This window comes from Agaricus bisporus (genome assembly GCF_000300575.1).
Source record: "Agaricus bisporus var. bisporus H97 unplaced genomic scaffold AGABI2scaffold_1, whole genome shotgun sequence".
Taxonomy (NCBI): domain Eukaryota; kingdom Fungi; phylum Basidiomycota; class Agaricomycetes; order Agaricales; family Agaricaceae; genus Agaricus; species Agaricus bisporus.
The window spans coordinates 1,060,967-1,081,847 of NW_006267344.1; the positions used below are offsets into that span (position 1 = coordinate 1,060,967).

General features: G+C 48.4%; 8 protein-coding genes across 8 annotated transcripts; 4 read left to right on the forward strand and 4 right to left on the reverse strand.

Annotated features, from left to right (window-relative positions):
* Positions 1-91: 91 nt before the first annotated feature.
* On the reverse strand, positions 92-1,753 carry AGABI2DRAFT_113897 (hypothetical protein; the record flags this gene model as incomplete). The annotated part of the gene is made up of 9 exons (XM_006454075.1): positions 92-663; positions 713-823; positions 874-1,064; positions 1,117-1,229; positions 1,283-1,347; positions 1,395-1,491; positions 1,542-1,589; positions 1,640-1,666; positions 1,718-1,753. The coding sequence occupies 9 exons, from the start codon at positions 1,751-1,753 to the stop codon at positions 92-94; spliced, it is 1,260 nt and encodes a 419-aa protein (XP_006454138.1).
* Positions 1,754-1,800: 47 nt separating this feature from the next.
* On the forward strand, positions 1,801-2,460 carry AGABI2DRAFT_113898 (hypothetical protein; the record flags this gene model as incomplete). Its single annotated transcript, XM_006454076.1, has 1 exon — positions 1,801-2,460. One exon carries the CDS (start codon positions 1,801-1,803, stop codon positions 2,458-2,460), a length of 660 nt encoding a protein of 219 aa, XP_006454139.1.
* Positions 2,461-2,818: 358 nt separating this feature from the next.
* Positions 2,819-3,744, forward strand: AGABI2DRAFT_182135 (hypothetical protein). Its single transcript, XM_006454077.1, has 4 exons — positions 2,819-2,853; positions 2,901-3,117; positions 3,167-3,246; positions 3,298-3,744. The coding sequence occupies exons 1-4, from the start codon at positions 2,839-2,841 to the stop codon at positions 3,688-3,690; spliced, it is 705 nt and encodes a 234-aa protein (XP_006454140.1). The 5' UTR covers positions 2,819-2,838; the 3' UTR covers positions 3,691-3,744.
* A 2,180-nt stretch (positions 3,745-5,924) lies between these two features.
* AGABI2DRAFT_182136 (myosin-1) lies at positions 5,925-10,728 on the reverse strand (the record flags this gene model as incomplete). Its single annotated transcript, XM_006454078.1, has 14 exons — positions 5,925-6,406; positions 6,471-7,256; positions 7,308-7,518; positions 7,570-7,694; positions 7,749-7,877; positions 7,929-8,017; positions 8,069-8,375; positions 8,424-8,786; positions 8,835-9,338; positions 9,386-9,805; positions 9,857-9,960; positions 10,013-10,175; positions 10,230-10,552; positions 10,608-10,728. The coding sequence occupies 14 exons, from the start codon at positions 10,726-10,728 to the stop codon at positions 6,371-6,373; spliced, it is 3,681 nt and encodes a 1,226-aa protein (XP_006454141.1). The 3' UTR covers positions 5,925-6,370.
* Positions 10,729-11,130: 402 nt separating this feature from the next.
* AGABI2DRAFT_189446 (hypothetical protein) lies at positions 11,131-12,780 on the reverse strand. The gene has a single exon (XM_006454079.1). It carries the CDS (start codon positions 12,588-12,590, stop codon positions 11,184-11,186), a length of 1,407 nt encoding a protein of 468 aa, XP_006454142.1. The 5' UTR covers positions 12,591-12,780; the 3' UTR covers positions 11,131-11,183.
* Positions 12,781-13,373: 593 nt separating this feature from the next.
* On the forward strand, positions 13,374-14,904 carry AGABI2DRAFT_147510 (hypothetical protein; the record flags this gene model as incomplete). Its single annotated transcript, XM_006454080.1, has 7 exons — positions 13,374-13,513; positions 13,566-13,693; positions 13,743-13,846; positions 13,904-13,995; positions 14,047-14,255; positions 14,307-14,580; positions 14,637-14,904. The coding sequence occupies 7 exons, from the start codon at positions 13,374-13,376 to the stop codon at positions 14,902-14,904; spliced, it is 1,215 nt and encodes a 404-aa protein (XP_006454143.1).
* Positions 14,905-15,105: 201 nt separating this feature from the next.
* On the reverse strand, positions 15,106-19,292 carry AGABI2DRAFT_182140 (hypothetical protein; the record flags this gene model as incomplete). The annotated part of the gene is made up of 8 exons (XM_006454081.1): positions 15,106-15,306; positions 15,359-15,474; positions 15,526-15,707; positions 15,762-16,252; positions 16,303-17,975; positions 18,034-18,275; positions 18,327-18,349; positions 18,402-19,292. The coding sequence occupies 8 exons, from the start codon at positions 19,290-19,292 to the stop codon at positions 15,259-15,261; spliced, it is 3,666 nt and encodes a 1,221-aa protein (XP_006454144.1). The 3' UTR covers positions 15,106-15,258.
* A 99-nt stretch (positions 19,293-19,391) lies between these two features.
* AGABI2DRAFT_113903 (hypothetical protein) lies at positions 19,392-20,797 on the forward strand (the record flags this gene model as incomplete). The annotated part of the gene is made up of 10 exons (XM_006454082.1): positions 19,392-19,451; positions 19,498-19,662; positions 19,715-19,726; positions 19,779-19,803; positions 19,854-19,964; positions 20,014-20,057; positions 20,118-20,378; positions 20,430-20,589; positions 20,640-20,676; positions 20,728-20,797. 10 exons carry the CDS (start codon positions 19,392-19,394, stop codon positions 20,795-20,797), a joined length of 945 nt encoding a protein of 314 aa, XP_006454145.1.
* Positions 20,798-20,881: the final 84 nt, after the last annotated feature.

Genomic DNA, 20,881 nt, shown 5'->3' on the forward strand with positions numbered 1-20,881 from the left:
ATTCATATTGCAGTACGATACTATGTCTATAGTGCACTTTGATGTAAGGTAGAGAGGAAGCGAAAAAAAAAAAGGTTACAAGGAACAACTCTCAATCTAAATCCGACATGTCATCGGTCCACTGGCCTGGAAAATGTGGGCGCCTATCCCCACTATTCCGTGGTTGGTCATTGCGTGAGCCAGACCTAGAGGACGAGGACGTCCGCTCAGCCGGTCGGGAGTTGGGTGACGACGGTCGTGCTGTGGGTGGTTGCGGAAAGGAACTCGAGGGACGATGGAAGTGTCTGGGACTGCCTCCCATACCAAACAACGAAGCAAAATTGCTTCGGGCAGGGACTGAACCTGATGTTGTTGACCTTGGCGACTGGCGTGGACTGCTGGGGGGTGATTGTGATCTTGGGCGTGGGTCATTGGCGGTGGGCCTTGGGGAGGACGAGGAAGCGGTAGTGTCGTTGGGGTTTGGCGATGTAGGCTGCCCAGGCTGTGGGACAAGCGCGTATCGACATACAGGACACGTGCCGGAAGACTTTAACCAAGGAAGGATACACATCTTGTGGAACGGATGCTTGCATGGGAGAGTAATCACGATCTGTTGCTCTGGGTCTTCTGTCCCCAACTCGAACTGATCTTTACACACCGCACAATCCTTGGTCAAGAGAGGGCCTAGAAGGAATGAGGGTGCGTGTGAGAAAGAGAGCAGAGATGAACGTACTGTCAGCCATGAGGACTTCTTGAGGGAGGCGCTCAACGATCTCTTCGGTTGCGGGAACGGGCCTGTTGGTATTAGTGGAATCCATGATTTGCGTAATTATTTGATCTAATGCTGAGCAGGACATGAGGACAGATGGAAAAGTCAAGAGAGGGCATACATACCATCTTGACTGAAGACATAGTCACCCATTCTACCACTCTCTGGCATACCGCCGCCCATGAAGAGAGGCATCATAGGATGGTTCGTTTGTCCAAGGAGAGACATGAGGTACTGAGAAAAGAGATGACCGTTGATCTGTGGAGTGGCGTGGGTATCCTCTTGGGGGAAAGGGCTGGGAGCACTACGCATGAATCTGGGGCACAAGGTCGGTGGAGCCGGAGGATGATATGGGAAAAGACACCTACTCTGACATGGATGGTACGGCACCTGGGGGTGACGGGGAAGTGCCAAACGTGACTGTTGTCTGTCGAGGGTGACCGGCTACATTGCCAAACTGGAATGTCATACGGGAGGGAGGCTAGAAAGGAAGGTCTGAGTGTCGAGAAACGAGATAGAACAGCAGAGATTCACTTGTTGTCGAGGGGGTGGTTGATCAGCGGGGTCCATTCCACGGTTGAGAAGGGTCTGCAGAGCAACTGAAAGAGAGATGTAGCAGAGACAAAAGTGCTTGGAATGAACACACTTAGAAAGTTGTCGAAACCAGCGGCATCGTGGTCACCGGGAGGCGGGGCGGGTGCGGGTGCAGCAAATTGGCGGGGATCGTCTTGAGGATCTTCGATCTGGTGGGGTGGTGAGGCAAGCGAGAGTGAGAGAGCAGGAAAGCAGCCACCTTTTCGACAAAGGAGCTGCGACAGGAAGCGCAGACGGGATCTGGGGCCTGCAGGGTTGATTAGTCAGTGCAGGGGAGGATCAGCGAGTGAGAGAGACCATGAGTGGGCGCATTTCAGCGTGGCACTGAGGGGGGAGAATGAGCTGGGGGTCACGGGGACGAGAGAGTCGACGCACTTGGTGGCAGAACCACATTGGCGAGCGGGCAGACATGGCAGAAGACGAGAGCCTGTGTGACACTGTGACAGCGCATCTCTTTCATGCGTTTCCTGGCCGTCGCCGCTCCTGCCCTCGTCCTCGCCCTGCCCCTCTTGACGCCCCGTGACATCGACGCTCTCTGGGGCCCGCAGTTGCCGCCACCGGCCCTGTCCTCCGCTTCAACGACGTTCTTTCTGGCTGAGCCAACCTCATCTGCACCCAGGACCAGATCCACCACCACCCACCTCTCATCCTCGTCTCCACCTACACCTACACCCACTCCTGTCACCCATGTCCCCCCTACTACTTCAGCCCTCCAGGTCCCCGTTTCGGCTCCCTCCTCCGGTCTTCCAGAACCTCTCCCGACGTCCCCCGAAGAGGCCACCCAGTGGAAAGTCATCGGAATAGGCATCATCACTGTCGGTCTTATTGCAACGGTCATCCTCTCCATCATCTTCTTCGACTCTTGGTGGAACTTTATCTGCGATCTTCTCTGTGGCAAGACCCGCCGTCGGTCCAAAGGCGAAGAGAACATGATCCCCGACTGGGAACGACGCGACTGGGAATTCAAGCTTGCAAACGAAGACGGCCATCGCTATCCTACTATGACTTCCTTGACAGATATAGCCGATCACAAACAAACTCCTCTAACTCCTGCCCATATACCCGATTTCGACCCGCAGTTTTTGGTCCCTCTAAGTCGTCGGCCGAGCACCCGTTAGGAATAGAACATATAGTATCCTGTATCATGTTAGCAGCCTCCCCCCATTGTATTATTGACACACAGAACCTACAATGAACCTATTTTGTTTCCTCATTTGTCTTTTGTGCCGGATATTGTTTCTCCAGCTGGCTCGACGCGAATAGCCCTGCTACACCAAAGACACAAAATCCAAGTGAGAAGAAAAGACGAGTTTTGGCTGGCAGAGCTGGCAAACACGTCAGCCAGGGCATGCTAGTGGCGGACGAGATACTGACCCAGCCATGATTGAGCAAGCGTGCGGGACTGGACGGAGCCTTTGGGAGGACGGTCCTGCATTTCCGAGTTCAAGAGCGGTAAGCGCAGCATCCACGTAATCTATTAACCCGTCCCTATCATCATGTTCACTGGTCTAGTCCGTCCTCTTCCTTGTCCTCTTGACTACTCTCTCATATCTCACAGATAGAGCACCTTGGCACCGTTTCCGCCATCGCCCTCGACGAGAATGGCTGTACTCTCTCCATTGCAGATTCAGCCCCCATTCTCGGTGACTGTCATATAGGCGATTCCATCGCAGTCAATGGTGCCTGCTTGACCGTGACCGAGTTCGACCTTGCCAAACAAGGCGGCTTTTTCAAAGTCTGGCTTGCCAACGAGACCTTGCAAAGGACTGATCTCGGTCTGTCTTGTATCATTAGTGGCTACAGGTAAAATTCATTTTTGTATAGGCGAGCGAAAGGTTGGCGATCAACTCAATCTTGAACGAGCCATGGGCGCACACGACCGCTTCGGTGGTCACCTTGTCCAGGAATGTTTTTAATACCATCTCGCTTTTCATCCTTGTTGAATTGTCCCTCAGGCTCACGTCGACTCCACTGCGACGATAGTCCATCGAGTCTCCGACGGTGACTCTCTCCGCCTCACATTCCAATTCGCTGAGCCTTCTCTCCTACCCTACTTGATTCCAAAGGGATATGTGACCATTGACGGTGCTTCACTCACCATCACTGCCGTCGATGATACCCACCGCACCTTTAGCATCATGCTCATCCAACATACCCAAGAAAAGATTACTCTGAGCAAGAAGCCTATTGGGGCTACGGTTAATATAGAAGTTGACCAGGTCGGCAAATATATTGAGAAAAGTGTGATTGCTGCCCTCGGTGATGGCTCTTCAAGCCCACTGCGTGCATTGGTCGAAAAAGTCGTTGAAGAGGTCTTGGTGAAAAAGGGAATAGTAAAGTCGTCGTAGTCGTTGTAAAACTATCTTATCTCAGGGTCAATTGATACATATTCATTTGGTCACGTCGTCCGAGCTTTCCTTGATCTCTCTACTCCTGTTCTCTTCCCCCCACGACAAAGTCAGCCCATGACGGCGGTTGCGATGAACAATCCAACACGTAAACATAAAGTTCTAGTTTTATTTTTCTATGTTTTCAAACGACAGAAAATATTGACTTGAGGTTTAGGTGACTGTTCCGGGGCTGACCACGACCTACCGCGATGTGTCCTCCGTTTCTTCCAGACCATCTTCACGAAATAGCACGCATCCTACATCCCCTCCAGCCTCTCCAACAAAGGCTTTCATAACCACAAACACTCCTCTCATCCGACCCAAAGCCAAAGTCAACAGCAGCGCGTTGCGTAGAACCTCCAGTTCACATACGCCCCAACCGGACACCCCCTCAAACCACAGCAGACCACCGTCTCCTCTCAAATCTTTATCTTCACCCATTACACGAGTACGGTCCCCACCGACATCTACCATTGGTGTTGGTAGTACAAGAAAGTCGACTACGGCGCGAGTTAAAGCTAGTGCTAGTGTAACATCCGACGCGAGTTTTAAAGCGAAATCACCTTCTCCCGAACCTCGTAATCGACGTTCTCCAGCTTCATCTGATACCTTCAAGATTCGACCGAAATCACGAGAGCGACATGATAGTCCGGCTACAATTCTTCATCATGCATCATCCTTTTCTTCTCTCCAACACAATTCACCTTCACCTTCATTGCCCAATACTCTAACACGAATTCAAGGCTCACGCCTTGCCCAATCTGAACTTGGGATTCCATCGTCGTCGTCGTCCGAAAACCATGCGGATACCGGTCTGCAGCCTATCAAGATTCGTTCAAGAGTGTCGGCCATGGTCAAGAACGCCAATGAATCTCCCGAACTTTCACCTTCCACACCTTCTACGAGGTCTGTAACTTCCCGTGTGAGGGTATCCTCAATATCATCCGCTTCGTCTCTCGTAAGCACGCCCTCTAACAAGGCCGCTTCACCGTCAACTTCTGCGTCGGCGACGACAACGACATACCCTATAACCACTGCCTCTCCAGCAGCTAATCCTCATCGCTATTCCTCTTCTAGACCAAGTCCAACCGCGAGTGGTCTTCGTTCCAGTTTCTCTTCTTCTTCTTCACCCAAATATACATCTACACCACCACCAGACTCGCGACCCCAATCTGACGAATTCCGACCATTCGCCAAAACATCATCATCTATCTTTCCACCTTCACCTAACTCGAATGGTTACTTACGTCGCCCTTCTCTTGGAGGAGGAGGAGGAGGAGGAAATACAGTGAAGACCATTGACCCGGCTAATGTTCCTTTGCCACCTCAATCTCCACCTACATCTTCACTTTCGGTCTCTTCACGTTCTTCTACTTCTTATGTGCATGAACCTGGAACGAGTCCGGATAGTCCGGTTTCGTTTAGTTTTAATTTGACCAGTCCGAAGAGACAGAGTTTGAAGGAAACATTGGATACGCTTAGTGCGTATGTGTCTACAAGAGATGGTGGAGGTAGAGTCCAAGAGGAAGAGGAGGAGGAAGAGGAGGAGGAAGAGGAGGAAGAAGAAGAGACTAGTAGTCTCAGTGGACTTACAGTTGAAGAAGATGAAGAACGAAAAGTCAGAGCCGAAGCTAAATCAAATAGAAAGGTACGCTTACATCCATACCTAAGAAACTTTTTGGAATCTTAAGATACATATATGCAATGCCAGATCGCAGATCTAGAAATCACAAATCGTTCTCTTTTAGCTATAAATGCTTCATTGGAAAAAACAAAGGATAGACAAGCTAAAGAAATCCGAGAACTCAAACGTAAATTACGAGAAACGCGGCTTATACTTCCACCTAGGGCTTATAGAGCCGTCAAGTCGTCTATGGATCCTGAAGAAATGGGAGATGATGAAGAGGATATTGAGTCTTCCGACTCTTCAGATGATAATGATTCAGATAACGTTGACGATGGCGATGACGATGATAATGCAAGTGTCGTTCCTGCTACCGGTAACGAAACCGCTCGAAAAGGGTCGAGCGATGAAACTTATGGAAGAATCAAACTGCTTATCAACAATCTATTGAAATCAGGGAGACAAGCATTAGAGGACACTAAAGAAAATCACATGGAAACAAAAGGTGGTACGAAAGTACTGACAGCGGAAGAAGTTGAGACTTGGAGAGATTCAGCTGGTGGTGGTTTAGATGCTGACCATCTTTCGGACCAAGGGAGTCACTTTGATCATGATTTTGACGGGGATGACTATTCCACCGGACGTCCAAGGAGTCAAAGTCGGACACCTCAACCGGTAACGTTTAATGGGGGCAATGTTGCCCATGGTGGTCGTACGAGTTCAGTTATCCCGTCGTCCGGTCCACAATTACCTCCTATTCTTATTACTGAACCATCATAACACTTATGCTTGTGTAATTACTTTTATTCCTCTACCTTACTGAACGACTTGACGCACATGCATATATCTATATTCCGTAGCATTCCATACTTTCACCATACGCTCGTCCACACTGCGTTTATTTTAGATTCTAACGCATATCGCATACTTATATTGTATCCACTCAAAGTTTACATTCGAACATGAAGCGAAATTGACAAACATATCGTCACCATCCTAGCAACTTGAAAAAAATTAACCTTCTGATCCACGTTGTGCTCGCTTCGCCAGCTGGAAAAAAGCGAAGGGTTGTCAGCGCCAACAGACAGGATACATTGAAAACTTTGCTACTTACAGCTGCAGCAAGGTCCATTTGTCCTCCAATCATAGATGGTTGTCCTACGTTTTTGGGTTTATTGGAAGGTACTGGCGTAGGTCGAACCGCTGCTGGAATGGGTGGCTTGGCTGTAACTGGTTTGCCCCCCACTGGAGGTTTCGGTGAAGCGGGTTTCGCAGCCACAGGGGGAGCAGGTTTAGGTTTGGAAGCAACAGGAGGCGGCACCCTCACACTTGCTGGCGTTTCAGAGGTTCCCGATTTCTTCCAAGGAGCAGCAGACCCATTAGCAGGAACCATCCCGGGAAATACGGACACTGGCTTCGCAGACGCATCAGCAGCGACAGATGATGCCAGGACCTTCGGCGCCGTTGGCGTCGGCACTGGTCGAGTTCTAGGGGGCGGTGGAGGAGCGGCTGGAGTCACTTTGGGCGGGACTAGCTCCAAATAGTTGTTTGGTGCCCATCCTTCCGCACCATCTTTCTTGACTAGCCACCAGCCATTGTCATCCTTCTGTACGAGCTCTACCAGATCATCTTTCTGAAGTGACATCTCACCCTCCTGACCCTCAAAAGCATATTTGGCTTTGTACATGGGAGTTTCAGGCTCTGCGGGCGGGGCAACGGCACGTGGTGGTGGAGGGGGGGCCCGCGGCACTGTTGAGCCCGCGGTTGAGGTGGCTTGTTTCGCCACAGGTGTACGCGCCGATTTGACTATAGGATGTACTGGAGCAGCAGGCGTGGAATGTCCTGGAAGAGGTTGAGCGATAGGTTTGGGTCTTGATACAGTGGCGCCTGCAGGTTTCTTCTGTAAAGATGTTAGCCAAGGTCCGGTCAAAGTTGCAACACTTGAACCCACGGAAGGACCTCCTGCTTTCAGAAGCTTCCCCTGTGTTATAGGCCTGACGACTCCAGGCTTCCTCTTCGCAGGGGGTCGGGACACGCTGTTTGGCGGTTCTCCTGATGGTACTCGTACTGTGTGGCTTTTATAAATGTCGCCCCTTTGGACTGTCTCGTCCTTGATGAACTTAACCTCTGCTTTCTTGTCTTTCTTTTTCGCATACTCGATTCTTATACTAGTCAGCACCACCACCAGCATTCATATGTAAGTTTAGACATACATGGGACCGATAGTAACATTGACTGAAGCTTGCGTAAGCTGCAGTAAATGAGTGGTGAGTTCAGTTTTGAAGTCGCAGCTGATGACGGGATCTCCCTCCTCTGATAGCACATTGGTGCTGAGCACCTAAAGAAACGTGAATACTGAAGACCAATCATCGTGAGATGGCAATGAGTTTACCAGCCAGTCATCTCTGAGATTCGACATGCCGATACTTTTCAGGTTGATGAGAGGAATCTTGCGGTCAACAGTAGTCACGGTAGGTCCATCCTTTGCAGTAGTGACAAGAATATAGATGGCTTTCGATGTCTAGCAGCTTATTAATATCTGTATTTGTAACCTCTGATAAATCCCACAAACCACGATTATGAACCGAGGGCTTGGTTTGCTCGAGCGACCTAACTTGGATACCAGAATCTGACACTTCCCACTGAAAGTGACCGTCTCGGCTAGGAAAGTATTGAGCTACACGGAAACTATATTTCGCAGGTTAGGTTTACCTGTAATTCCGCATATAGATGCGAGTTCAGCTCCCAGAGGATCTTTCGTATTGACCCCAAGGTAATCCCCGTAGAAGCGTCGGTAACTAAGCAAACTGAACCGCCGCCGTTCTTTTCTTCCAGCCAAAATCTGATGACCATAATCACGTATCTGTGCATATACGATGACTTCTTTGTTGTTCTTCCAGAAACGCTGGATCCTACGGGCGCACTCATGCTTATAACGCATGTAGTTACGCCAGGCACGCTGAATTCTGGCAGCCATATTGTGCCAATATCGATCCCTCATGGTTTCTAAAGCGAACAACTGGAAGATATGTGAACGAAAAGCAAGAATGTTATGTGACTATCATACCGTTTCTGGGTTTTTTATGAATGCTTTCGTCACCCCCATCTGCCATTCTTCCTTTGCAATGCCTACATCCTTCAGGATTTGCTCACATCCCGACTTCGGGTCACCAGACCATATGTATTCACCGGCGTACGAAGTTTTAGCCGATAGAAGATAGAATCGCTCTACTACCTTTTCGAATGTGTTTCGGTATGCAAAGCCGGCTCTGCGAACACGGATGTTCTCCTGGAGACCAAGGTATTTGATTTGATGAAGGACAGCTTTAGTATCATATTCGGTGGCACTACGGTTCTGGTTAGGCTTGATCGTCCGAATATAAGACGGCTGCGCCCTCATGAGGTTCTCGACAAGTGCTCCAGCAGATTGCTAGCCAAGAGGTTAGTGGCAGTAGCATAAGGAGATGCTGCATCACACCTTGATTCTATCGCCTGCTGTTGGAGGGCGTTTTTTACTGTTGGGATCCGGACGGTCTGGGAAAAGTGTCTGCAGGAACGTGTTGCTGCTGTTACCAACCAAATCCAAAAGATCTTTGATCAGAGAGTCCTTGTTTTTGTCCGTCATACCAGCAACATTATACATCACATCTCCAGCGTAGTGGCGGACGAGGAACTGAGCACCGCGGGCTTCAAAGTGTGGATTGTTCGCCAGCATACTGGTACGCTGGACAAAACTATTATCAGCAGCCGCGGGGTCTGCGTGTGCAGTGGCACAAGCATCATTCAAAGCGGCAAAGATCCCGGGTGGACGGCGTTCTTCAATAAGCTCGCATACAATCTTATTGTTGAAAAATTTGATTGGCGTCCATTTGATTTGCTCGCGAACATATTCCTCTTGTTCTGTCTTCAGAGTCAGCTCGATGAATATTTGTTGGAGTTTCTCGTTGACGTAGTTAATGCACAGCTGTTCAAAGGAATTGTCCTAAAGGCAGATGATCAGAGTGGGAGAACGGCGAACAGAGATCTTACCTCAAAGATCTCAAAGCCGAAGATATCCAGAATTCCGATCACATGAGCATACGCTCCTCGTGCCTTCATGGAAATATTGACTCTGGAAACTATCCATTCAAATAGATTGTTATAGATCGCCTTGGATAGTGCGTCTCGACCCGACGAAGCTTGAGCCGGGTTTAGAGGAACGTCGTAGATAGAACCACGACGTCCTCCTCTCTGTGTTTCCACAATTCTTTGAGTTAGCGATTTCTGCACCAAGGCGCCATCCACCTCCAATAGATAGGCAACGAAATCAGTTACTCCAGTATCCGAGATCATTGCGTTTCCATCGTCCATCTCCTGGAATTGAACATTCCCGAGCCATAGGACTACTGCCAGCATCTTGAAAATCTCATTCTGCTCCTCTGGACTCAAACCTATGATATCCATGGCTTTCTTATGCATAGAGTCAGATTTAGCAATCTAGGAAATAGAAATGGATCGCACAATTGTATCCGCGTAGTCTTTGACATCATCGATATCTTGAACCTCTAAACAATTGCTCATACTCGTGTAGGCATAAGCTTCAGGTCCTTGGAGACCAAAAGCATCTAGACGGGAACACTTGGCATGTTGTGAGATTTTGGAGATTCAGCGACAGACCTCTCTGCTCTCCGGAAGCACCCTTCGTGAATTGATAGAAGATGTGAAAATTACGTTCATTCTCGACCTGGCCTACAACACGGCCCTTTTCCAGCAGATAATTAGTGATTTGCGCTCCAACGGGCTCCCCCTGAGTATTGAACATGATTTCCAAGTATTTACCCTGTCAAAGCGTTAAGTTAACCTACGTCCCGGATATCCTTACTACGTCACGCACATGACGACTAGAGTTGTTATTACGAAGAGTTTTGGCACAACCAAAGCTTTCCAGCAGCGGGTTTGTTGCCAGTACCATATCTTTGATCTCTTGAATGCTGCTGTCCTTCCCCCCAGAAACAGCGGCGATGTACTGCATGATGCGTTTGGCTGCCTCTGTCTTTCCTGCGCCAGACTCACCCGAGATGATGACGCATTGATTTTCATGATATGCATTCATCTGGAAATAAGCGCCTTCTGCGATGCTGAATACATGTGGTGGTACTTCGAGCCTATTCTTGCCTCGATAGCGTTGTAGCACTTCATCGGTATATATCCCGAGATCTATATTAACCATCACAAAATCATTGAAATCGATATTGGTATACAGGAGGCTCACCTCGAAATGGATTTACTGAGATCAAGACCGCTCCAATATACGTGTATATGTCACCACTTTTCCACCGTTTATCTAAGTTCTCGTTGACGCTTTCGTTACTGATAGTGGTCAGCAGAGTCATATCAGTTACTCCGACTTGCTTCTTCTTGAAGCCCTCCTTCCAATCGGCCTAGGCAAGTTTTAACCCCGCATATACTTCTAGGGAATGATACCTACCTTCGCGACTTTCACTCTGCCGCCCGTTTGCTTTGCTGGCGCTGCTTTCTTTCCTGCTTTCTTGGATATTGCCTACCAATGGTGGTTAATTGCGGCGGCGATACATATGACCACTTGACTTACCATATTTCAGAGAGAAGTTTGCAAGTCCAAGTGTCAGAAATATTACGTCGCCGATATGTTATTCTCAAGACAACAGAACGTAGGGTAATGGGTATAAGGAAAAGCGAGGTACGATGAAGCCAAGGTAAGTAACTTAGATTGGAACATAGTCGGCATCTTCCGTTACTAATAATATCTTCAGATAATGAACCTGGGGCCAGGGTAATAAGAAATTGACTATTTAAACCAGACTTAAACTCAATTCTTTCCTATGACCTGGAGTGCCTCTGCAGCAGGCACGAGAATCATTTGTTCATTTGTTACGCCTTGGCCTTTGATAAGCCGCAGAAGTGCTTTCACGAGCCCTACTGCTTGCGCATCCTTTACCAGCGATGCTCGCGTATTGTCGTCCTCAACTCCTTTCCATATATTTCTGACACAGACAACACCGCGATGCGCGAGACCCGAGTCTTCATGCGTGGTCCGGTCATCTTTTGTATCTTCTTCGTGGGGAAACACGACGACGGATGGGTCAATGAGTTGAGTCAAAATCGGAAGCACCCTACCCCCTTCTTTCTGTAGCTTCGCCAACGCCTGGCAAGCATACGGTGAACACGTCAGCGTTGCAAGCGCGCCGGACGCCGCCAACGCAGTTGCTAAATCGTCGACGTCTGCTAATGCCACCAGAATCTGGAGCTTGGATTGGGCATTGGGAGAGTCCGGTGCGCCACCATAGCGCGCAAATGCATCATCGGAACCGGCGATCAGATTGCAAATGAGCTCGACAGCGGATCGTCGCACGAGAACATGGTCTTCAAACATGAGAAGATCAACTCTACTCAGAAGTCCGTCCGCACTGGCGACGCGCTCCGCCACGTCTGGTTGGTATGATGACAGATTTGTGAGGGCCATGTTGGCCTCAAACTTCTGTAGCAGTGTTGATGACGGATGTTGCAGTAGGATGGAAAATGGTCTGATTGCATCGTATATTGCACCGATATTTGGTCCAAAGACTTGTAAAGGAGATGAAGTGATAGAAAGCTTGGCGAGAGCCTGAATGGTTTCTACGAATGCTGCATCAAGGGTTTGATCTTTTGAGGTCAGAGTTGCGAGGGCATGTTTGATCAACGTTGAAAGGACTTTAGCTCCCCCACTCTGCAGTACTTTACCCCTATTTTCTTTGTCTTCCACAAGACTGAAAATCATCTTCCCGAGTTGTAGCCTTACCGCTAAGCTGTCGCTAGCTGACAGTGCGGCACCGATAATGCTCAACCCTCCGGCATCGATCACTCGACGGACGCGTAGCCTGACTTGCTCATTCGACTCAAGTGCTGATGCATCGGATGCGCCTACGCTTTCCTTCCCGGCTTGTGCCATCCTTTTCAACTTCTCCAACTGCGCCTGCTCTTCAGAGAGCTGAGGTCGATACGCACATATATTAGAGACGATGACAAGGGTTCCGTACACGAGGGCTGACTCGATAGCTTGTTCCGTGGATGACGTTGAGGACTTTCTTTGAGGGATGACAGAGAACAACTGACGGAGAAACTTGAGATCTGAAGAGAGCGTTTCTTTGATTTCGGGCCGGAGGCTGAGGTATGCAAGACCCTCTATCGCATCCGGAAGAGAAGCCCGAGCCTTGCTGATGACGAGGCCTTTCATCATGTCCACAAGGTTCTCTTCCTGGTCGGCGCCATTAGAGCTCTCAGAGGTGGTAACTTCAGAGGCATCTGCAGCTACTCCTCTGAGATGTTTGATTAAGGCGACAGCAGCGGCGGCTCGAAGTGTGGAGTTCGATGATTGTTGCGATTTAGCCTCTAACCACTGCACACCCTGTGTCGGAATAAGCTGTCTGCTGCTTTTATGACTGGAGGCCTGGCCTAGGAGGTGGGCAACGTCCTCGAACAGTTCCGAAGAGCGAGACAAATCGATGCCCTCCATAATGTTTTCCATGACGCCTTCTCTAGAAATAATAGCTACAGCTGTCTCCCAGTCGACTTGAAACAATGCATATAGAGTACAAATGCCAGTTCGCAGTGAAGAGTCGTCGGTCTCCGCCAATAAGTCTGCGACAAGAGGACCGAAAAGATCGACAAGTTTTTCGCTCCGTGGACTTCTATCCTTTTCATGAGCTTTCTGGCATATAGCAGAAAGTAAAACGTAGGCTTTGGAACGGATGGTTGAAGAATGCGAATATGTCAAAGCCTGGATAAGCGGTTGGATGTCGGAGGGCGTGAATGCGGAGAAATCTAAGGTCTGCGACTTTTGAAGTAGTGCATCCAATGTCTTTTCATCTACCTGCACTACATGGCTGGGCATGTTGGTTGGATAAATACAGTGATGCTGTGAAGTGACGATGCCGGAGTAGAGCTGCCCGCAAAAAGAGATCAACAATGAGATCATATATATCTAGGTTTTCATTTTGATTCATTCTCTGTTGCTTTCGCCATGTCCCACAAAACAAAACAGCACAAAGATGTTGCACTTTACGACCCAGATCTCAGAGACACTGCCATTCAAGCCGGCAATTATGTCCTAGTTCAGTTGGCAAATGGTGACATTCGGAGTGTAAATGTCGATCCCAATTCGTGTGTGATTCTTTTTTTCTTTAGAGATCATGAAAGTTTCACAGTCTTTCAGAACAGTCAACATCAACAAATTCGGATCTTTCTACGCCAATGAACTAATAGGACAGTTTTATGGGACTACTTATGAAATACAAGGCAAAAAATTGAAAGCATTACCGCCTCGTACCCTGCAGGAAGTAGGTAGGAATCACCTTCATTTTTGTTGTTTGTGTTCTCATGTTCTCCCCAGAGGATACGGATGCAACCAACGAGTATATAAATGACGGGGAGTTCGTCCAACCCCTGACAATAACAGAAATTCAAACACTAAAACAAGCCGGAGTACATGCAAACGCAGGTCTATTTTTACCTGTTAACTGAGCCCTCTTGAATCTTGTCCCATGCTCCTAGGATATCATAAAAAAGCAAATCGAGCAGCATTCAAATTACTCCCTCAAAACGGAGTACAGCAAGGAAAAGTATAAGAAGCGCAAGGAAGTGAAGTATGTCGAGTGTCTGATTTTCGGACATCCACTAATTGATGTTCTCAAAAGGTACATTAAAACATTCACAACTCTTCCACCAACTCTTTACAATGTTTGTGAGTATTGGTTTGGGAAGGATCAGGCGCGGCTGCGAGATATTCGTGTGGACACTTTATCACAGCTGTTGAGTTTGGGTAACGTAAGACCCAAAGGCAGATATATAGTTGTTGATGATGCATCCGGAGTGGTAGTGTCTGCTGTGTTGGAGAGAATGGGAGGTATGTCGACAATCTACTTACACCAGAAAAGTCTTTGCTTATCTCATACAGGGGACGGGCGACTCATAACAATACACGATTCTGAATCACCTCCACCCTATCCTGTTATGAACAATATGAACTTCTCCGCAAAAATCACAAATGTCCTGTCGTCACTGAATTGGGCTACCGCAGACGAGGAATACGCTCCCATTCTTCCTCCGAGCGAAGTTTCAGAACCGAGCGTCAAGTCGGAGCGCCAAAAATCACGTTTAAATAAGCGAAAAGCTTTGACAGAGCATCTCCATTCGACACGACAAGAACTGTTTGATGGTGAATTTGACGGGTGCGAATGTCTTCCTTCCAATAACGAATCTTCCTCTGAAATTTGTGTGATACTAGGCTTATACTTGCAACGCAATACGACCCATATTCCATCATTGAAAAATATGCTCGTTATCTAGGAGGCTCAGCCAACCTGGTTGTGTACAGCCCACATCCTCAAATCTTAGCCGACCTTCAGGTCAACTTACGGAATATTCCCGAATGGCTATCCCCAAGTGTTACTGAATCATGGCTACGCCGTTATCAAGTGCTCCCTGGCCGAACGCATCCCCTCATGAGTATGTCGGGTTCCGGAGGATATCTTTTACATGCAATCAGAGTGTAACTCGCATTCGGCATAATCTAGCTGGCAGATGCTGATCATCCTCTCCTAGGTACGACGACCCAAATGCTTCGTATACTCAACTCTATAAGTATCGCAACAAGAAAAGTAAAACTGAAAGCTCGGCAACACCGGTTCTTAAAGAAGATGAGAATTCATCGACTCCCGGGCCCATCACGCCAGACACGGATGCGGAACTAAAATCAGCGGCATAAACGACGGTCATCCATTAATGAATATGTTTCATAAAATACAACAAACAACATATCCTTTCGTAACATACGTATCGTAAAAAATGTTTGGTATACAGACAATGCAGTGCAGGTATGAGGAGGAGGGCGAAGAATGGAGGTAGCTTCAAGACGATGTCGTGATGTTAGATTCCGGAAAGAGGGCCGCGACTATCTTCGGAAGTGCTGTCAGGGAGATGTAAGGAGTAAGGGGTACTCTTACTTACTTCGTCAACAATGGTGTAAGCGATGTGCTGATTCAATCGACGGTTTTGCAACACGGCGAATATCCGACGCGCACCTCTCCTCGCATTTGTCCTTCCAATCATGTTTGCAGCAAGGTCTAAACTAACCTTTAACATGAAGTTCACTCACAAAGATAAAGCGAACATACCAGGAACAAGGGCGGAGAGTTTCCGATTTGCTTCATCCCTTGTACGCAATCTTTCTTCCGCAGTTCGAGGAGGTTCAGGCGTTTTGAGTCTACCTCCCGGCCAGAGACTATCTTTTAAGTAGCTCAGACAGCTCATTACCTTTGAATCCTCTAGAAAGCCCTTCACCATATCTCGGATTTTCCTTCAACCATAGATATTAATAATTGTTTTTGAAGGAAAGAATCAACAAAATCACCTCTCAATTGTCCCGCCCAATACCTGTTGGAGAATGATCAAAATTGCCTGCCTCCTTAACCAGTTATTCTTTTTGTTGAGCTCAAACACCGCTAGGATCAAATCACAGATTGGCGCAGTAAACGTTGCGGTTTCCCCCTCCAACATTTTCAGGTCGCCCGCAATCCTCATCAAAGTAGCTTCAGTTGCTGTCTTCCCCGAAGCATTTAGAGCTTGCGCGACGAGGTCTTCATCACCACTCCCTGAGCCCACAATACCTGTGAATTCAGCCGCTTGACGTGTGAGGCGTTGAATCATGACATCCAGCATGGAAGGGCCAAAGAACATGTCATCGATGCTCTCTGCCATTTGTTTATAGACGTTCTTGACGAGATCAGTACTAGAGAATGGTTTGCTCAGGGGATCCGGATTTCCAGCAACGAAGGGCGAATCCCTGGAGAGAAAAGCTCGAAGTTCGCTGTTCTCGCAGACGACAGGAATAGCGATCAGGCTCTGATTTATAGTCAGAAAAGCAACAGAATCAGTCCAATGAAAGAGCTTACTTGTAGATATTTCTCCAAAGCCACCTTTCTCATGTCCACAAAACTCCCCGACAAAGTGGTTACAAGACTTTTCCCAGGAAAGTCCAGATGCTTTACCAATGCATACTTTTCCCGCAACCGGTTATGCATATTGAAGAACTCGTTATACCTCCTTGCCACTATCCAACCGGAGGCGAAACTCCCATCTGGAGCCAGTTGTTGAATTTCAACCAGATACCTCACAACCGACTTCCCATCCTCATCGCTCACGGTTGAATTGAGGATTGACACTTTGGTTCGGTCTGGAATGAGCCGGTTAGCAAACTCTTGTTGCTCGTATTGAGTTTTCTGAAACTGCAATTCCCGAAGTTCTCGCTTCATGGACGATTTGGACTTGTTGAGTAATCTGAGTTCTTGCGTGTCTCCCGTTAAGTCAGCCTTGCGTATCAGGTTGTCCAGCATCATTTCTTGGGATTCCAAATGGGCAATTTTTTCACTAATACGAGAGATTTCGTACGAAAGTTGGAGATCTCCGGGTCCTGCCGGTCGGTACGAAAGATTATCCTCAGTGATGGAGTTCTCCAAACCACTGTCTTCCTCATCTGGTTCATCTGGTTCAACGTCATCGAAGACGCCCCTCCGTTTTCTTTTATCCGAAATGGGCATCATAAGAACATTGTCAGTACCGGCCGTATCATCGTGAGAAAGTGGAGGTCCAGGCAGTTCGTCCTCGAGAGCCATGATATCCGTGAGTGCAGCGTGAATAGCTTCCATGCGTTTCTCTTCTGCTCGCTGCTTCTTATCCTCAGGATCGTTGAAAAGAGGTGCCCTTGTTGAGTCAACACCAGATTCCGATGACATTAGCACCCCGATATTGTTTGCCGCCGCTCGAGTCGAAGAAAATCCAGATGCCGTGCTGGATGTTCGTGGCATCTTAGGGGCATGAGCTATAGGATTAGGTGTATTTGAGGGGATCAGCGAGGGTATATGATGTTCTGTATCTCTTGGGGGAGGCGAAGTAAGTCGAAGTGGAGAAGAAGTCGGGTTGACATCTCGCAACTCTGGTATAGAAAAATCTGTGTCACTGACGACGCGAAACCATAAATCAGAGCGTTCAAATTCTTCAAAATCTTGTTCCATATCCTTCTCAACCTGCCGTTGAGCGAGCAGGACGCTGCGTCTGACGCGTCTTTGTGCAGATTGCGAGGCATTCGCACTATTGTGTACAAATTCACGGATGGTGTCAATGTGTTTCTTGGAGACCGAGGTCAGAGCTGGAGCTATCTGAGCGTTGGAAAAATATAGGTCATGCAACATTAATATATCCTCTTCCAAATTGGGCGAGATGGCTATGTCCTGTATGTCCTCCTCTGAACCTGAGAAATCAGAGTCGACGGCTTCTAATGGATTTTTGAAGCTTTCCACTGTGAGCCAAAATTGGACTGGAAGTGACCGATGCCGACGGTCCATAAATTCCATAAAATAGGAAAGAGAACTAGGATTCCGGAGAACATCACGCAGAGAGACTCGTAGGTGTTCATGACCTGGAAGCGTTGACTGTTTGGCGCCATTTCCTCCGCCAAGAATAACGATGCGCTCCTCGGCCCGACGTTTCGCTGTATAGAGTCGATCCAAAAATGCAACGACATCCTCAGTTTTCTCGCCGTCGATCCAGTCGTCTTTTTCGTGGTTGGCTTTTGCGAAATAGTGAGCCATGATCAACATTCAGTGACAACGAAGTCGAGAACATACCCAGCAAGATGCGAGTTCGCCGGATTTCACCTTCGATGTCGTTCTTGAGTCTTCTTGCATCGAGAAGAGATGAACAGCGGTTGATACTTCGAAGAAATGACTCGAATTTGCGGATGTCAGTTCTGATGGTAATTGTTTCCGAAGTTGGAGGCACCAACGGCTGATCACGAGTGGTCGTAGGATGTGTGGTTGCCCGCGGGGATTGGGCTTCCAAGATGTTTCGGACTTTGGTGATCAATTTTCTGGTATCGATAAGTCAAAAGAGGAGTATACAATGTCGAAAAGCACCTCACTGTTGGTGAATGGCGGCACCAGCCTGTGAATGGGGGATGAAATTTGAGCAAGCAGTGTGATGTGTATAAACGTACCACTTGGTCAATCATCTTATTCCAGAAATCAGGATCTGAAATCATATCCATCACAGGATAGAGGACAACGCATGCAACAAGCTCCCTAACCACTATCTTAAGAGCTTTGCTTCCAGCCTCAGCTTCGGGTAGCACATAAGGTAGCACGCGATCGACGAGACGTCGAAGGTGTAATTCTTCGGTTTGCCGGGTGAAAGTTGTGGAAAGATTCTCAATGGCGGGATGGAGTTTGGTGACGCCTTTTCCAGCGTAACGACTGGCAAGTAATAGATCAAGTTCCTCAGACTGGGTCAACTTGCGTTCCAAACCAGCACCACGGAGTGCCATCTCGGACTGACGGAATTGGTCGATATGGGAGGTGACCTTGGGAAGGATACGCCTGACGATGAAGGCAGCCAGATCGATATTCGATGCTCTGTGCAGCAACTGTGCAAAGGAGGCATGTATCACAGAGGAAGTGGCGGTGGGAAAGGATGATGACGAGGAGATATCAGAGTACCAAGACCAGAGAAAATCACGGAAAACTTTATTGATAATGTCATCTAACGCGGCGGAAATCTCTGGTGAGTTGGGGTAGAGAGGTCCGAGGGATTGTGAGTTAGTCTGGGACCATAGGGACCTGGTGAGGACAGCCTGCCATGCTGCGGGGGTGGAGAAGGCAAAGGGGCGTGCGGCATTGGAGACGCGCAGAGGCTGCGATTGGCGTTTCGCGTCAAGGTGGTGGCCGATAAATAGGGAAAAGGTAACGAATGTGAGCAGGGCGAAGAGGAGGAGGAGGGGAGAGAGGAGGAGGAGGAGAAACGGCGAGGCGGCGAGGCTGGACAGGAGAGGGATGGAGACGGCGAGGATGCCGACAGAGACGACGGCGGGAAAGCTCAGGTGGGCGGTCATCGCGGCGACCGGGACGAGGCATAGGTGACAGTCATTCCGCACACACGTGATTTAGTATCTTCCCCTTGATCCGCCGTTTGCAGCCATGCTTCTCGAGTCATGCCTTTGCTTTCCACCGCCGAGGGTTTCGTCTGCGGTGCCATTGCTGCCTCCACAGCGGTATGCGTCCTTCCGCGCTCTTGTCTGCCTAACTTACGCACTTCAGGTCACTGTATCCAATCCAGCCGAAGTTGCAAAGACACGACTACAACTACAGGGCGAGCTTGCAAAAGGGGGCGGGAAAAGAGTGTACAAACATACATTCGACGTCTGGGCAAAAACCTGGAGAAATGAGGGTATCCGAGGCCTTCAGCGGGGTCTTCCGCCTGCAGTGAGTAACGCGTTCCTTCGTGAGTCTTGCGTCGCTGACAACTGGCATGCAGTATGCCTACCAGGTGCGCTCACCTATTAACGTCTTTCATTCCTCATGCTGACCGTAGGGACAAGATTCTGTTAAATGGGTCGCGTCTCGGTACGAAGCAATCGTTGCTTTTAACCCCAACATCGGCTGAATATCTGTAGGTTTCTACGAACCCTTCCGCAAAAGTTTTAACCGGTTTCTCGGCTGGAATCCTGAGGAGGTCATTCCCCTGACCTCAGTTTTGGCTGGCGCCGTAAGCGGTGCTGTCGGAGGTTGGTTCTTGTATGTGCTTCGACTCCACTTTGTATTGATCATCATAAGCCTCAATGGGAAATCCCCTATTCCTAATCAAGGCCCGTATGCAGGTAGGAATACACACATAATTAAATTTTACTTTTTCAGCCCCTAACTCCTTGACCCCCTAGGCGTACTCTGCAGCACTTCCGGTTGGTGCACAATACCATTACAAATCTTCCTTCGATGCCCTTCGTACAATTCTTCGCGCAGAAGGTCCACGCGGTCTCATTCGCGGAATCGATGCTGCCATCCTCCGGACATCAATGGGCTCCTCCGTCCAACTACCGAGCTACAATTTTACGAAGAGTCAGATAGTTAAACATGGAATTCTCCCCGCTGACAGTACTTGGACTTTTTTTTTAAGTAGTACTGTATCTGGGGCCTGCGTGGTACGTATTGATTCGTAACTTCCTGCTTGAACTGATTTACCAATTTTGTAGTGTGTGGTAATGCAACCAGCTGATACTGCCCTAACGCGTATGTATAATCAACCTACAATTGTCGGCCCCGACGGAAAAGCAAGAGGAACTCTGTATAAGAATCCTATAGACTGTCTCTGGAAGACATTTCGGATAGAAGGTATTCGTGGATTGTACAAAGGTAGGTTTGGAATTCACCCTCGGAATATAATTCTAAAATTGCATTTCTAGGTTCAACCGCTCATTTTATGCGAATCGCCCCGCACACGTAGGTCATCCTACAGCCTTTCAGGATGAATCACGCTAAGCATATCAATAGTATCATCACGCTCACCGTCAATGACCTTATTGTGGGCCTGTATACGAGGAGCCGCGACCGCCGCCTGTGAACGTTGGTCTCTGTCTACCGTTATCAAAATTAGAACGCTACTTCGGTTAAAATATACCTAAGACGCATCCGCTTGTTTTCTTAT